Genomic DNA, 15,240 nt, shown 5'->3' with positions numbered 1-15,240 from the left:
TGCATTGCATTCTTATATTTTTCTCTCTTCCCATTTCCAGCAGAGATCCAGGAGAGGGAGGTTTGTGGCAGAGCTGGAAGTAGAAGCTGCTTGTAGCCAGTGGCTTTTCTATTTTGAAAAGGATTATATTCCTTGACAAAATCAAGCCACATGTTCCTGTATGCGAATGGAGGGCATTTGAAAGCAGCAAGAGAAGAGAGGTCAGGGTTTGTGGGTCCTTTCAGTAGCAGACACATGAGTATTTCTCCATATCAGGACCCAAGGAGGACTCTATGATGGGCTCAGGGAAGCTGGGCATCTAGTCTTGCCAAAGATTTCCCTACCCAGAGGGTTGGATGGAAGCAGCAGGGACAAGGGATCTGAAGATACTGTGTCCATTCAGTAAATGAGCATCTCATCCCTAATCAGTGTGGAGAGACATCTGATGACTGGGGATCTCCTCAAGCTACAGTGCTAGATAAGACCATAGGATGTTTGTACAGCTAGTGGAGACGGGGAATCCCCAATAACTGAAGTGGGTGTCTCACCAACATGCTATGCTTGGATCTCAGGGTCATATTTATGTTCATTTAAAAGCAATTTTAAAATGTGATATTTCTAACATGCTCAAACATGTGAGCTAAGATCCATCTGTTGCCAACCCTCCTATTCAAAGTTTCAATAACAAAGGAAACAGGCCCTTAGAGAGTGTTTCATGAGTGTCACGAGCTATTACACAACTGTCCTCTGAATGGATGAGTCCTTCTTAATAACTCTTCTAGTTGGCCAGGCCCTAGGTCTGAGAGGACATAATAATTCTAAGAATATATGACAAAGTATGAACTGTAGTTATTTCAGGTATGTGTATGCTAGAAATCTCTCATCCCTCCCACCCCATCCACTTTGCCTTCCTACTCTGTGTCCCCCAATCTTACCAATATAGACTACATCAAAGGTCTTCCTTGCCCTCTGGCTTCCAGTTTGGCCAAAAGGAAATACCCAGCAGGAGTTAAAAAGGAGGGAAGAGTGAGGTGAGGTATTTCCCCCCTCATCCTGGATTCTCTATTCAAGGTCTCTGTGAGCTTACTGTATCCTGATCACAGCTGCTGTCAGGTGGCCCTTTCCACACAGCTGTCTACCATTCCAGTAACCACTCCCCCACCTCCCCTCCTGGCTCCCACTCCTCTCCAGCTCCTACTCCATCCTTCCCCCAGCCCCTCCCCTGACCCCGCTCCCTCCCCTCCTCTCTTTGCCTAGAGGTAGTAATACCATGTTACCTGCCGAATTGTGTCACCTCCAAATTCATATGTTGAAGTCCCAACCTCCAGTATCTGCAAATGTGACTGTATTTGGAGAGAGTCTTTACAGATGTAATTAAGTTAAAATGAGGTCATTAGGGTGGGCCCTAATCCAATATTACCGGCTTCCTTAAAAGAGAAGATGAAGACACAGGTACAGAGGAAAAGACCATGTGATGTCACAAAGACAGCCATCTAAAGCCAAGGAGAGAGGCCTCAGAAGAAACCAACCCTGCCAACATGTTGATCTTAGACTTCTAGCCTCCTGAACTGTGAGAAAACAAATTTCTGTTGTTTAAGGCACTCAGTCTGTGGTACTTTGATGTGGCAGCCCTAGCAAACTAATACACGCCGTGATCCTACTCCTCTGCTGACAACTTGGGAAAAATTCTCTATTAAGCTCCTCAAATCATCCATTTTGAGTCTCATTTATTTCCTGCTTGGGACCCTGACTGATCCAGTAGGAAGTATACAGACTGATCCAATAGGAGTATACATGATTCTTATTTCCATTTGTTCTTACTACATTTTTCAAAATTTCTGCAGTAACCACAGAATACTTTTTTTCGCTTAAGATGTAAAAAAAAAAAACCACTGTCATGAAACAAAATTTGGTTTGACTGGGAAATTTCCATAGAAGATGGTTTTATAATCACAGACTTCCAACGCCATCCCTCTCCTCCACAGATCCCCTACTCTAGGATTCCCAATATTATGTCCAAGGAATTATAAAAATAGAGGGAACATGACATCAATTAGGGAACTAGGGAAAGCTGCCATCCTTGGCCCAAAACTTACAAGTATTTCTGATAGATATAATACTGAAAGGGGCTGCCCATGCTTCCTCTGGTGGGAAAGAGCAAAGCTCTGTGTAAATGTTAAGTGATTGTTATAGTACCCACTAAATATCCGATTGTACCAGCCCAGCCCAACTCATAGGGGCAAGGAGTATCAGGAACAAAATTGGCTCATAGAAGCAGCACTAGAAAGAAGTCCCACCTTGAGAAGCCACACTGAGGGGAGAGGCGGGGCCTGGCCTGACAGGGCACACTCCCGGCGGCCATACCAAAAAGAAAAAGGAGTTCTTTCACGAGGAGTCAGAACTCTCTCCCTTGATACCATCTAGATCTTTCCTTAGCCTGCTGACTTGTTAGCCGCGGTAACATTAAAGGCACACTACAAATTACTTGCTTTGAAATTTAGAAACAAATTTTATTTAAGATCTGAAATACAATTCCTAAAATATCAACTTCTCCAGAAAACCGTGGCTACACAATAATGCATTGCCTCTATCATGTTAGAACGTGCATTAGACTCAAATACAAAAACCATGAAACAAACCACCATCCTTCAACAATTTGAGCAAAGATAGAATGCCTAAGGAACAACATAGATGGACTTGCAGAGGATGGGCTGTTTTACTTCAAGCACCATAAAAAAAAGAGCACAAATGCATGGGTTTTCGGGTATATACATTAAGTTGAACCTTTGGCACTAGGAATCAGGGCATTTTGTCACGTAGCATTAACACATATTAGAAAATTGTGTAGTGTCAAAGGGATAGAACCACCAGCATTCAAGCAATGTTGTCAACTAGGCAATAAAATGTTCTACTGAATTTTTCTTCTTTGTCTAATTACTGCATACACTGGTAGCAACTTTGAAATGAGAAAAGGAGCTTGTACTCCTTTTATTTTCTGTTTAAAACAAAACAGAAAACAAACTGAAACATAAGCCCTGTTATACATTAACAATTTTAAAGAACATCAATTATACAAGAAAAAGACTAAGAACGAAAAGAGTGTTTACAGATACCAGACATGACAGTGAGTGGTCAGTAGACCCTCACAGGGCTTTGCGGTGGTACTCAGCCGAAGCCACCTTGTAATCACTGGCAGTAAACAGAGACGCAGCATTCTTTGCCAGATATTTTAGGAAATCATGCAAATAGCCCAACAATAATGCAAGGCTCTTCTCATCAAGGGGCGTATATGCCAACATTGCTCCGATTCTTACGAATAATCTCAGTAGGTGTGGCGCTCCATAAACCTGGGACATCGGCGCATCAGGGTGAGCCAAGAGGATTTCAGCATACTGGGGCCTCTCAAATTTGTAGAGCAGCTGAGTGCCCAACATCACGTTGAAATATTCTTTTATTCCTGCCACGACTTCATTAACCGCATATTCCTTATTATCGACATTTCCCTGCGACTTCTTGCAATCTGCATACTCTTCCAGAATGGCATCTACATTTTTCTTAGCAGGGAGTTGAAACAGCTGCTTCTGCCTGGTAACTAAGTCCCAGTCCTCGACAAGCCATGGTTTTAATTCTTCAGGAATCTTCACTTTAACTTCCATTCTATTCTTAAACACCTCTTCACTTTCAACGGTGGGGTCTGCCCGGGCCCTTTTCTTCCGAGGTGGCTGAGGTGCTTCGCTGGTACTGCCACCATCTCCGTTTCCAGGAGTCTTCTGTTTGTTCTTTCTTGTCTTCCTCACAGATCCTGAAGGCGGGTTCTCCGCAGAGCGACCCCCCCACCTGCCAGGGAGAGCCGGTTCCAGATTCTTCTGCTGTGGACCAGCTGTCTTCTTTCCTGAGGAGGCCCCTCTCATCTTACTTCTCTGCATATTGCTTCTAGTTGGTTTTTTGAAGTTGTCTTCTTCTGCAGATTGTTGTCCACGAGTTTGAGAACCCTGCTTTCTGGAACTCATTCAACCCTGTTTTTATTCCAACCACTGTAATATATAAAGTATTTTACTTGGTTGTTTTCTTTGGTGACTTTTAACACACCGTGCTTCATAAAGGCCCATCAAAGCACAACTCATGCTACTCTCTTGGAATCTGGATTTCAAATCCTATTTCAGGACCATTTGTAAGTGACTTACTACCTCCTCCCTCTCTCTCTGATCCTCACTGCCACCCACCACTCTCACCCCACCCTATCACTCATCAGACCTGCCCATAAATGAGATTTTCTGATGCCACTCAAAAGACAGGAATATAATTTTAGAGAAGGAATTAATTAAACATGAAGGAAACTACAAAAGGCAGTGGAGTTGAAATTCAAGACTCTTGAACAGGAAAAATGACAAGATGAAAGAAATAGGAAAGAGTAATTTAGTTGACTGGAGGCAAATGGGTAATAGTGAAAGTTTTTGTATAAGTCTAGGAAGGCCTGAACTAGGGTGATGACAGAGTCAAGAGAAACTGAATACAGAACTTGGTAAATGAAGGAGAGGGAGGAGTCAAAGGTGGCTCTGCAATTTTGAGTCTGAGTAATTAATGAATTAATAAAAGCACTGACTTTTAATTGTTAGTCTGAAATCAGCAATAAAATAATAGAATACAGGTAATTCATCCATTCATTTAGTCATCATACATTACTGCATATCTGCTTCAGGACAGGTACTATGCTAGGTGTTAGGGATTCCTAAAGTGACAATTATAAAACATCAAGGTTAGCACAATGATAGCTATAGGCAAAGAATTTTGGGAGAGCAAACAAGAAATGGTAAGACACCGTTTTCAGCTATAGCTTGTTGGAAGAGGTGATAAACTAGTGAGGGAGAAGTCAGAGACGACTCCCAGGTTTTGAGGATGGGTGATTAGGTCATTAGTATTATCATCAAATGAGATTGCATCTAGAGGAGGAGAAAATGGATTAGAGAGGAAACAAGTTGAGTACTGGATCTATTAAGCGTGAGGTATGCAGTTAAGACACGTGACTTTAAAGCTCGGGTGAGAGGTCAGAGCCAGAAATGGAGATCCGAGAGTAATCATCATATAGCCGGTGGTGGAAACTGTGAGAGCCAAAAAGCGGAGAATAGAGGAAGAAAAACTGAAACAAGTATGGAATTCTGGAAAAACCTAAGAAAAAATGATATTTAGGGGTAAGCAGAGAGAGACCACAAATAAAACAAAAATGGTTAGAGCAGCCACAGGAGAATGGTATTTTGGAAGCCAAAGCAGCTTAGAACTTCAAGGAGGGAAAGGGATAATCTACAGTGTAAAACGCAGCAAAGACAGCTGGTAAGATAAAGATAAAAAACAGTGTTCTGTGATTCTTATGGTGTGACAGATAAAACAGTTCTTTTAACTTACACAATCCTCTTCCTCTTTCCCTTCCAAGAACTCTTAGTGTTTTCCCAGATGGAATCTTATAGATCTTCTGGGATGGTCTGGAAGGATGAGGTGGGAGAGACAACCTAGAAAGGAAAGCAGGTAACTGCAATGAAGATGAACTTTTGTGAAACAACATAGGAAAATGAAAAAAAATACTCTAATTTATAAACATGTGGTTTACAATTGTGCTATCAGAGAAAATAAATGAGTTCTGCTGTTAGACATACTTCTACTTTAATTAGGCTCTGCCATTTATGAGTTGTGAGACCTTGGGCAAGATATGTAAGCTCTCTTAGCCTCTCTTTCTCATCTCTGGAATGCAGCAAATTCCCCCTAGCCTTCACAGATTCTTGTTAAGAATTTCATAACACAATGTGGCTGGAGAGCTAGCACAGCACGTTGCAGGAATAGCTGCACATGTGAACATGGATACAAAGATGTTCGTTGCAGTGGTGCCTGTAATACTGAAGAACTGGAAACACCTAAACATTCTTCAGTAGGGAAATGGTAATGTAAATTATTATGTATGCACACTATCGAAAAACATTCAAATGAATTAAAAGCAGAGATCATGTACTGACATGGTAAGACATTCAATATATATTGTCAAGTAAATAGGTAGGTTGCATAATAATATGTACAATAGGATCCTAAAGAGATAGATAGCACAGGTAGAGAAATAAATACCAATCTCAGACAGTTCTTATGCAGTGTGTTCCAATTTTTGTGTTTTAAACTGGTGTGTATAAATGCATAGGAAAGTATCCAGATGGATAAATACCAGACTGTTAAAATTGGGGTAACCTATGGGAAAGAAAGAGGGATGGTAGACTAGCCTTAAACCAGGTTTCTCTGGTAACAACTTTCACTCACAGAAAACGCCCTTCAGCCAATCTCTAGCTCTTTAAGACAATGTGGGTAGGTGTCAGGGAAGCCCTAAGGGGAAACTAAGAAATAAAGAATGCTAGAAAACTAGAGCCCTGAATCAGAGAAGCACTTTCACTAAGCAAATGACATCCTCTAACTGAAACGGCAGAAAGCTCTGAGCGTGAATTAAAGGGCAAAGGTGGTCCTCAGAGAGCATCAGAGTCTGTGAATACACTGACCCTGTTGGAATCAGAAACCTTCGGGCTGAGAGGGATATATAGACACATACTGTGAAGATTCAGTGGCCAGTGTGTCAGGGCATTAACTGTAAGCTATCATGCTTACAAAATAATATCTCAAAAATTCAATGTGACTGGGACAGAGGTGACACAGTATCTGAGAATATCAGAGAATTCAGTTAAGTAATACAGTATAGGTGAAATCCAGAAAACCTACCAAGGGGTTAATATAGTGCAGAGCTTCCACAAAACAAGGGGACAGTTAAAATACCAACTAAAAGCAAGATGGCCCAGTGCCAACCAGTCTGTGTGAAACACACAGAAGTAGAGCTAGGCTGGACAGGAAGTATTTTGGAAGTCATACTGGTCATCAGCAATTCTTTAGTGAGGAGGAACCTGAGAATGACAGCCAAACCTACTGTATAGCCTTGATATTGATTGCACATATTCACGCATAAGAAAACTACAAAAAGGAATTCTATCTGCGTCTCACAAAGCAGGTGAGTTTTGTAATTCTCTACAAATTCTTCTATCATTCACTTAACGCCCCAAGTTGAAAGAAATATCTGACATTTTACAGAAAAATACCTGCACCACAAGGCAAGGTTTTTGCCCAGAGTGACTAAAGCCAGGGCGGCAGCCTTTCTAAGAATTGTCTCTGTACCTTTATTTTCATCTGAGTATCCTACGATCAAGCAAGCAACTATTACTACCTGGGAGTCAGAAGCCAGACATCAAAGAAAGGAAATACCCATCCTTTCAATGTCTGGCTCCTACTTGTACCAAATAGCCATAGAAGCCTATGGATAGCTTTAGTACAGTCACCGCACTTTGTACCTCCCTTTCCAGAAGCTAGAAACTGCTCCATGGTTTGGTGACAGACGTGCTGCGCACTCTTCATTTAAAAATTTGGCAGTATGTATTGCTTTATTTTGAGCTGTTTAAAACTCTGAATCTGCCAGTTTCTGTCTTGAGTTTCAGGCTTTATTGTTTACTGGCTTAGTAAACCTACTCTGCTCCAATCATGCTTCCTCCCTTCGTCTCTCTCATCTAAAGACCATGAAAGTACCACTTCCTCTTTAAATCTCCACTAACTACCCTAGCCCATGTTTCTCTCCCATCTCCAGTACCATATGAAACTGACGCTGGTACTCCAGAGCTTAGTATTTAATTACTTAAGTTTCATATGTTAATTTTGCTTATAGAACTACACCATTAATCTCCACTTGCCACAGGTCTTGTGTTATCCATCTCTTGCATCTTTTCCAACAGCGTTTAGGTCCCCTGGGGGTATACAATAGTGAATCAAAGTGAGGAGATGATTCAACACATGGGGAAAATAGAAGCACAAATTAGGGACAAGTCATTAAATATTTTTCCATTTGTTCCCTACAGGTCAGCTCTAGGGTAGGCCAGACATTGAGAAAACACATTCGCATGTTTGCCTTAGTTTCTACCTCTAATCTTTGTGTAAATACTCATTTAAACAGAGGTGAACTCATATGGAATATCAAATCTTCTGTCTTCCCTTTCTTCCCTTTCGAAAAAATTGCTATTACAACTAATCATTTTCTCATGTCAGTCAGGTTATAATATGCACACATTTTGAGAACTGTATGATATCCCATCAAATGGGCACACCTTAATTTCCTTAACCAGCCCCTCTCTGGAAACAGTGTGACTTCCCTCAACTTATCCTACAATAATTATTGAAACATTTTTTGCCCTCATTTCATATTGAGATTCCCAGATGCAAAATCTACTAGGTCAAGAGGTAGTAACATTTAATACATTGCCAAATTACTTCCACCAAGTTGTACCAATTTCCAACCTCAGAAGTAGTGTGTAAAAACGTCTATCACACCTCACTTTGGTTGGCACTGGCTATGACTACCCTCATTTTAGAAAAATTGTGAATTTGCTAAGAAAAATGGTTTTAGTTGTCCAGTTTGTATTTATTAGTGATGTTTTAACATTTAAAAACTGTGTTTATTGGTCATTTATACTTTGCTCTTGTCCTTTGCCTACTCATTTTGAGTTGGTTCTTAGTGATTTTGACATTTATAGGAGCTCTTTATATATCAAGAATTGTCATTTTTTGGGCAAATAGTTCTCCTAGTGTGTTCTTTTATAGTGTCTGATGTTAAGATTTTCTTTATTTAATGCAATATGTAGTTTTGCCTTCCATTAAGATTGAAAAGTAAGATGATTTGTTTTATACTTTAATACCTTAATCCATCCAGCATTTTTAAGTTATGAACTGAAAATCTGTATTATTTTCCCACAAGTAGTTAATTTTGCGGGACCATTTATTAATCTATTCTTTATGTATCTATAAATACCAAAATATATAAAGATGTGGGCATTCTCCCCTTATTCCCTCCCCGCCTCAATCCCATTCACACAAACCCACCTTCCAAAGTAAATGTGTCTTACATACATGTGACTATGTATGATGTATTTGTCTTGACAAAGGTAAGATACATATTGCTCTGCCACTTTTCTCACTTTATTATCAGCATCTATGTCCGCACATACCTAGCTCATTCTTTTTAATATCCATATCATTCTATAATCTGTATGTACCACAATTTAACCAGTCCCAAACTCATGAAAATTTAAGCTGTTTCCAATACTTCATTACAGAAATGCTGTAATAGACATCAGTGCACAGATGTATTAGAGCATTAGGTAAGTATTTCTGGAGGATATATTCTCAGAAGAGTAATTGTTCAAAGGACTTGCTTATTTACAACTTTGACAAGATAGAGGCAAATTCAATTTGTAGAGAACCGCTTTAATTTGTACTCCCAGAAAAAAGGTAAAATTTCATTCACCCACACCTTGAGCAACACTGGATAAACATCTTTTTGAAAAAGAAGTTTTTTGCCAATCTAATATGTAATAACTTATTTTTATTTGAATGTGATAGAGCATCTTTTCATACATTCGTATGTATCTCTTTCTTATATGAATATTTTTGTCCCCTTTTCTACTAGGTTGTTTGCTTCTTTTATTGATTTCTAATAATGAAGTACTAAGTTTTTTTGTATGTTGGAAATATTTTTTCCAAACTGTCACTTTTTTTCATAAGTGGGTGCGTGTGCATGTACACATATATATAAATATACATATCACACAAATGCACCAACCTTTTCCTTTGTGAACTTTGGCATTTATGTCATGCCTTGGGAAAATGCTCCTAAATCAATATTCTAAAAATGATTTTCTATATTATTTCTTATAGTTTCTTCCAAATATATAATTTTTCTAATATTAATTATTAAAGAATGCATCTTTCCTCCACTAATCTGAAATGCTATTTTATAACATTCTAAATTCCTAGAGATATATGGGTCTTCTAAGGTACTCTCTTTCCAATGATTTCTGATTATTTGATTTTAAAAGGTATCACTGTTTCTAGGTCATCTGTTCTGTCAATGATATGTCTGTTCTCACACCAGTATCACCTTGGTTTAATTACCATAGTTAAAAGACATAAATGTTGCCCTGGAGTGACACTTGTAAATGGGTTCAAGCATGTTTGATGCAGTATTATTTGAAGTAGCAAAACACTGGTGTCAACCTAGGAGACTATCAATAGTGACTTGGCAAAATAAAATGTGATACATCCATAATATAGAATATCAAGCTAGTTAAAAGAATGTCACTTTGAAAGGAATCAAAGAGAACTCTATGAATGGAGATGAAGACATCCACGAGAATTTGTTCAATTAAAATAGCAAGTTGCAAAACAATGCCCATAATGTGACACCATATTTATGTAAAAGAAAACACAAAACAATATTTTATATATATCCATATCCATTTTTTAAACAGGTACATACTTTAGACATCTAGAAGGAAATAGAACTGATAATAGTGGTTAACTCTGGGGAGAGTAAGAGAATTGGGAGTGGTGCGAAAAGGAAACCTGAGCCTACTCTGTAATATTTCAACTTTTTACATTACAAGGAGAATGTACTCATGTACCAATTATGTGACTAAAAATTTACATTAAAATACATATATTTAAAATTCACAATGATTTTCTGACTCACTCTTATCCACGAACCTCACACATAGTTGGATATTTCAGTTAATTATCAGTGTAAAATATAGTTTGTAGGCATACCATTCGGACTGGTTTCCCTCCTTCTAGGTTCTGCCCATCCTCAGAGGCCCAGGTCAAGGTTCTTTTCCTCCTTCAGGCTTTCTCCATTTCAGGCTACCCTGACCCTTGCCTTCTCTAAGTTCCTATTGGCCCAAAAGTCCACCTCCCTCCCTTCAGCCCTTAATCATTCTCCAAATGGCCCCTGTAAAGGGATTTTGTGCCTACCCATCTACTGCATCCTTTCCACCAGGGCAGTGCCCTCCTCTGCAACCTGGTTTTCAGAAGGGAAAAAATAATAAGAAAAATACAGTGACTCCATGGGAAAATGAAGCTGTCAAAAGACTGAAAAAACCTTCCTTCATCTCCTCATGCAAGTGATGGACCATTCAGGAATGCAGACTCCAACTGCTAATACCTTTGTGTATGGGTGTGTCACAAACGAGTGTGAACATCTGCTACAGCTTGTTGGAATAAACCTTTAAATGAATATACATCATGTCAGTTACATTTATATCAATTCTCTCTCTTCTCGATCTTGGAACACTTCCTTTATATTTAACAGATATTTTTTGAGTCTGAGACGAAGGAGGAATGATATAAAAGCTGTTAGCAGACTGAATACGGTTATGATTTGCTAGTTAAAATTATAGCTCCTGGAAATTCCCTTATAAATAGATATGATCAATATACTCAAAATCTTTCTAGATTGTTAGGACAAGCCAGAAGTCATAATTTCAGAATTCAGTTCTAGTGGTAACTGCTGCTTCTGGAAAATCAGGAGAGAAACCAACAGTATTATTATTATTATTTTTACAATTCCAGAAAGAGGTATCCACTACTTTTAGAAGTGTAAGTGTGAGTGTGTGTGTAAAACAGGATGTACCAGAAGGACTAATAGAGCCATAATTATTATTAAAGCAAACACAGCGCCAAGCACTGTCCTAGCACTTTACATATAATCCCCTCAACAATCCTATGAAGTAGGAACTATTATCTTTATTTTACATATGAGGAAATTTAGGGACCAAGTGAGTAAGTTATCTTGCCCAAGATCACATAAGAAGTGGCAGAGCCAGGATTTAAATTCAGGAAGTCAGCATTTACTCTTAACCACTAAATTATGCTGCATGTGAGATGCCACAAAGTAAGAAAAACAACATATGTAACTAACTATAGGGGATCAATTGTAGTATCTCTTATCAAGGAATTGTTTAGGTACTTTCTATACTGAAAGCACCAATGGACTTAGCTCCACCCTCCCCTTAGAATTTAGAGTGCTTTCCCAGATAGGTGCTTATTTATGTTCCAAATATTTCTGGATAGTTAGGAATGTTATGTGAAATTATCTTGTTTGAGAACTGAGACCAGGAGAAGGGAGGAACTTACCCAAGTTTCTGTAATCAGGGATAGTTCTGCAATCAGGATCAGATCTTCTGATCCTTACTATACAGCAAACTTAGCTTTTCTGATGATGTCCTAGAAGGTCAAACAAGGGGACAGGAAAGGACACAAAATAAAAAGACATGAGATGGTTTTCTTTCCCATCAATCAATGCATTTTATCACACACAAAGGACACCAGAGCTGATAAATAATGTACAAGTTGTTTCTTTTCCCTTTCTTGTGGTTATATTTTCAGATTTACTTTATTGTACGTTTATCTTGATTTTTGACAAAGTAATTGTTTTTGCCTTTTTTTTTTTACTTTTTACTAAGGATAATTTCAAATGGATAAAAATGTAGAGGGAACATTACAAACCTACCCGAATTTATCATCTAGCTTCAACAATTACCAACTGAAGGCCATTTTGTTTCATCTATAACCCCACCCACCGCTCCCCCACCACTCGGATTTTTTTAAGTTCACTGAATAGCTGACTTTCTGTATTTTATTATGGAAAATTTCAAACACATACCAAGAAAGAATAATATAAGGAACCCCATATGTCCATCGCTCAGCTTAATCGATTATTAACTTGAGGCCAATTTTGTTCCATCTATACCCCTCCCCACTTCCTCCTACCGCTGTGATTATTTTGAAGCAAATCCTAGTCATCAGCGTATTTTGAAACCAATTCCAGATATTTTATTACTTAATCCGTAAATATTTTCTCATATATATCTCGACAGGATAAAAACTGTTTGAAAACATAACCACAATACCATTATAACGTCTAAATAATCGACATCAATTCCTTAAAAAAAAAAAACCATCAAATATCGAATCCGTCTTCTCATTTTCCCTACGCATCTTAAACAGTTTTTTTTTTTTTTTTTTTTTTTTACAGTTGGTGTGTTCGAATCAGGATCCAAACAAGGCCTACTTATTGCATGTGGTTCGTCTCCAGCTCGCTCTCGTTCTTCATCTTTCTCCCCCTCCTTTTTTTAAACTTTTCAATATGGAAAATTCCAATCCCCGCTATTTTAAGGTAATTCCCAGATAGCAAATATTTCATCGGTAAAAATTGATATGTCTGTCTTATATCTCTAGTTTCTTCCAAGGAAGAAGCTGATGGGCAGGAAAAGCACTATAATGAACGAATTTACATAATTTATGTTTTTCCTCATTCTGTTACGCGGGTTTTTCTGTCCACAATAATAGCTAATATCTTTCAGAGCCAGGCTTCGTATTAAGCGCCTTATACACACGCATATACAGTACACGCCTCTGAGGTACACGTCTCTGAGGTAGATACTATTATTATCACCATTTTACAAACATGGAAACCAAGACACAGAAAGAACGGGAGCCAGCCTAAGCTGGGCGTTGGCGAACGGGAATTTGAATCCAGATCTGCCCGATTGTGAAGCTATTAGTTAATCCTGTCTATATACACGACGATAAGAGGAAATCGTCAACCCTTTCTCCCCACCCCCACCCCGAAACCTGAAACGAGAATCCAGTTCTTTCCAGCAGCCGACGTGTGATCACTGCCGTCCCTCCAACCGCCATAGTAAAGCCAGGTTTCTCTGGCAACTGATATCCATAGGCAGACACGTCACCCTGGAGGCGGGCTTATGCCCTGCAGCCAATCACAATCGTCTTGTCTAAGTTTTAGAATGTTCCATTATCAAATGATTGGACGAGGCCCACCACGTAAGCAATGACACTCCGCCGCAGTAAAGGCGGGTGCTAGCAACCTGCTTCTTCACGGTTAAGGCTTAAGGCAAACCAATCATCTTCCCCCTTTAGTGCGGGCTCTGGCCAATGACGTTCGCCCCCTTAGGTTCTGAGCCCGCCCTCCAAAAGCGCGACAGCCGTTGGGTCATAAGTCTATAGGGCAGGGTGTTCACGTGGCCTATTTTCACGACCCAGAGTTCCGCTTTGACCAGTTTTTTTTTTTTCCTGCAGGGAGGCATTATGGGTTTTTTTTTTTCCCACTGGGAAAGGAAGTGTCTACGTGGCCTGCGGAAACGGGATGGGCGGAAATGAGCTAAGGTTCCCGCGAGTGGGGAAGCGCGAGGTCAAACCTGGGGCCACGTCCCCGAACCTCTTGCGCAACTCTTGGAAAAAAATTAAAAAGGCAGAATGGGGATTTTGATATATGTACGGGAAGGGGTGGTGGGTGCTGCAGCCGCGTGGGGTTGGAGCTAGTGTGTTAGTGCGCAGCGAGTTCACATGGCCTTGGGGTTGCGGTGTGTGCGCGCGCCAGTCCTCGTGGCGCTGGAGGTGGTGGGTGTGCGCAGGCGCGCGCCTCTAGCGTTGGGGCCGGTGTGGATGCTGGAGCGAGGGCGTGCGTGCCTGGGTGCGCGCGCGCGCGCTCTATATAAATCGTTCTCTACTTTTGCGTATGTTTGAAAATTGTTCTAATGAAAAGGAAAATAGAGTCAAGGCGACCATAACAGAAATAAAAGGCCTTTGCTAGAAATATTTTGGTTTTTCCTGTCAATTTAATTTAAGACCCTACAAATACACTTTCTTCCCACGTTTTTCTCGGTGCCAAAATCCTGTTCTAAACCATAACCCTCCAATGGTTAAGACCCAAAGCCTCCCATTCCCATATTAGCGATTCCAAGGTGCCGCTTCTTTCCTGTTGCCTAGTATCCTTCCCCCCCTTCTCCCTGCTCCTTTCCCCTCCTCCCCGCTCCCCCCCCTTAAAGTCGCGTGCAATTCTCCTGACACAAAACGTATTTTTTTGAGAGTATCTATATACGACAGCCTTCCCCTTTACAAGAGACTGCAAATTTCTGTGGGGGCTGGAGCTCTCTTACCTTTTTGTCCTGAGCTCCAAGCACGGTGCCCTTCAGGCAAGTATGCGCTCAGTTAATTTTCCAGAAAGTTCTCTGGGTGAGGTTTATAGCTCGTGAGTCTGCCACTAGATGCCGCCAAATCCCAGCAAAGGATTGGCTGTTTGGTCCTTGGAATTATGGGATTTTGTTCCCCCCCTTTTTCTGATTCGCTGAACTCTTCAAACAATCTGTAGGGCTCATGTGTATCTTTCTTTGCTAGGGAAAACTCAAATAAACTTCTGTAAATAGCCCACCCAGGCAGAGGACTATGACCCGAGATCCAAATGTTTTTCATTTCTTTTCTTCTTTGAAAAAGAATTTCCCCCCTCAATGCCTCTTCTTTGCCTTTTGGCGGGGGGGAGGTCAGAATTGATTAGTGACCCGGGGCACT

At 40.0% G+C, this 15,240-nt stretch overlaps 1 protein-coding gene across 3 annotated transcripts; it reads right to left on the bottom strand.

Annotated features, from left to right (window-relative positions):
* Nucleotides 1-2,464: 2,464 nt before the first annotated feature.
* Nucleotides 2,465-14,946, bottom strand: MORF4L2 (mortality factor 4 like 2). Of its 3 annotated transcripts, none has more exons than XM_046673451.1 (4): nucleotides 14,832-14,946; nucleotides 12,007-12,096; nucleotides 5,380-5,483; nucleotides 2,465-4,013 (listed from the first exon to the last, which is right to left on the bottom strand). In XM_046673451.1, exon 4 carries the CDS (start codon nucleotides 3,987-3,989, stop codon nucleotides 3,123-3,125), a length of 867 nt encoding a protein of 288 aa, XP_046529407.1. In that variant the 5' UTR covers nucleotides 3,990-4,013; nucleotides 5,380-5,483; nucleotides 12,007-12,096; nucleotides 14,832-14,946; the 3' UTR covers nucleotides 2,465-3,122. The 3 variants fall into 3 exon arrangements, with proteins under 3 accessions (XP_046529407.1, XP_046529406.1, XP_046529408.1); XM_046673450.1 differs by lacking the exon at nucleotides 14,832-14,946 and adding an exon at nucleotides 13,507-13,657; XM_046673452.1 differs by lacking the exon at nucleotides 14,832-14,946 and adding an exon at nucleotides 12,944-13,485.
* Nucleotides 14,947-15,240: the final 294 nt, after the last annotated feature.

This window comes from Equus quagga, chromosome 10, assembly GCF_021613505.1.
Source record: "Equus quagga isolate Etosha38 chromosome 10, UCLA_HA_Equagga_1.0, whole genome shotgun sequence".
In the NCBI taxonomy this organism is placed as follows: domain Eukaryota; kingdom Metazoa; phylum Chordata; class Mammalia; order Perissodactyla; family Equidae; genus Equus; species Equus quagga.
Note: the sequence above shows the minus strand (reverse complement) of the source record. Positions and strands in the feature narration are given on the sequence as shown.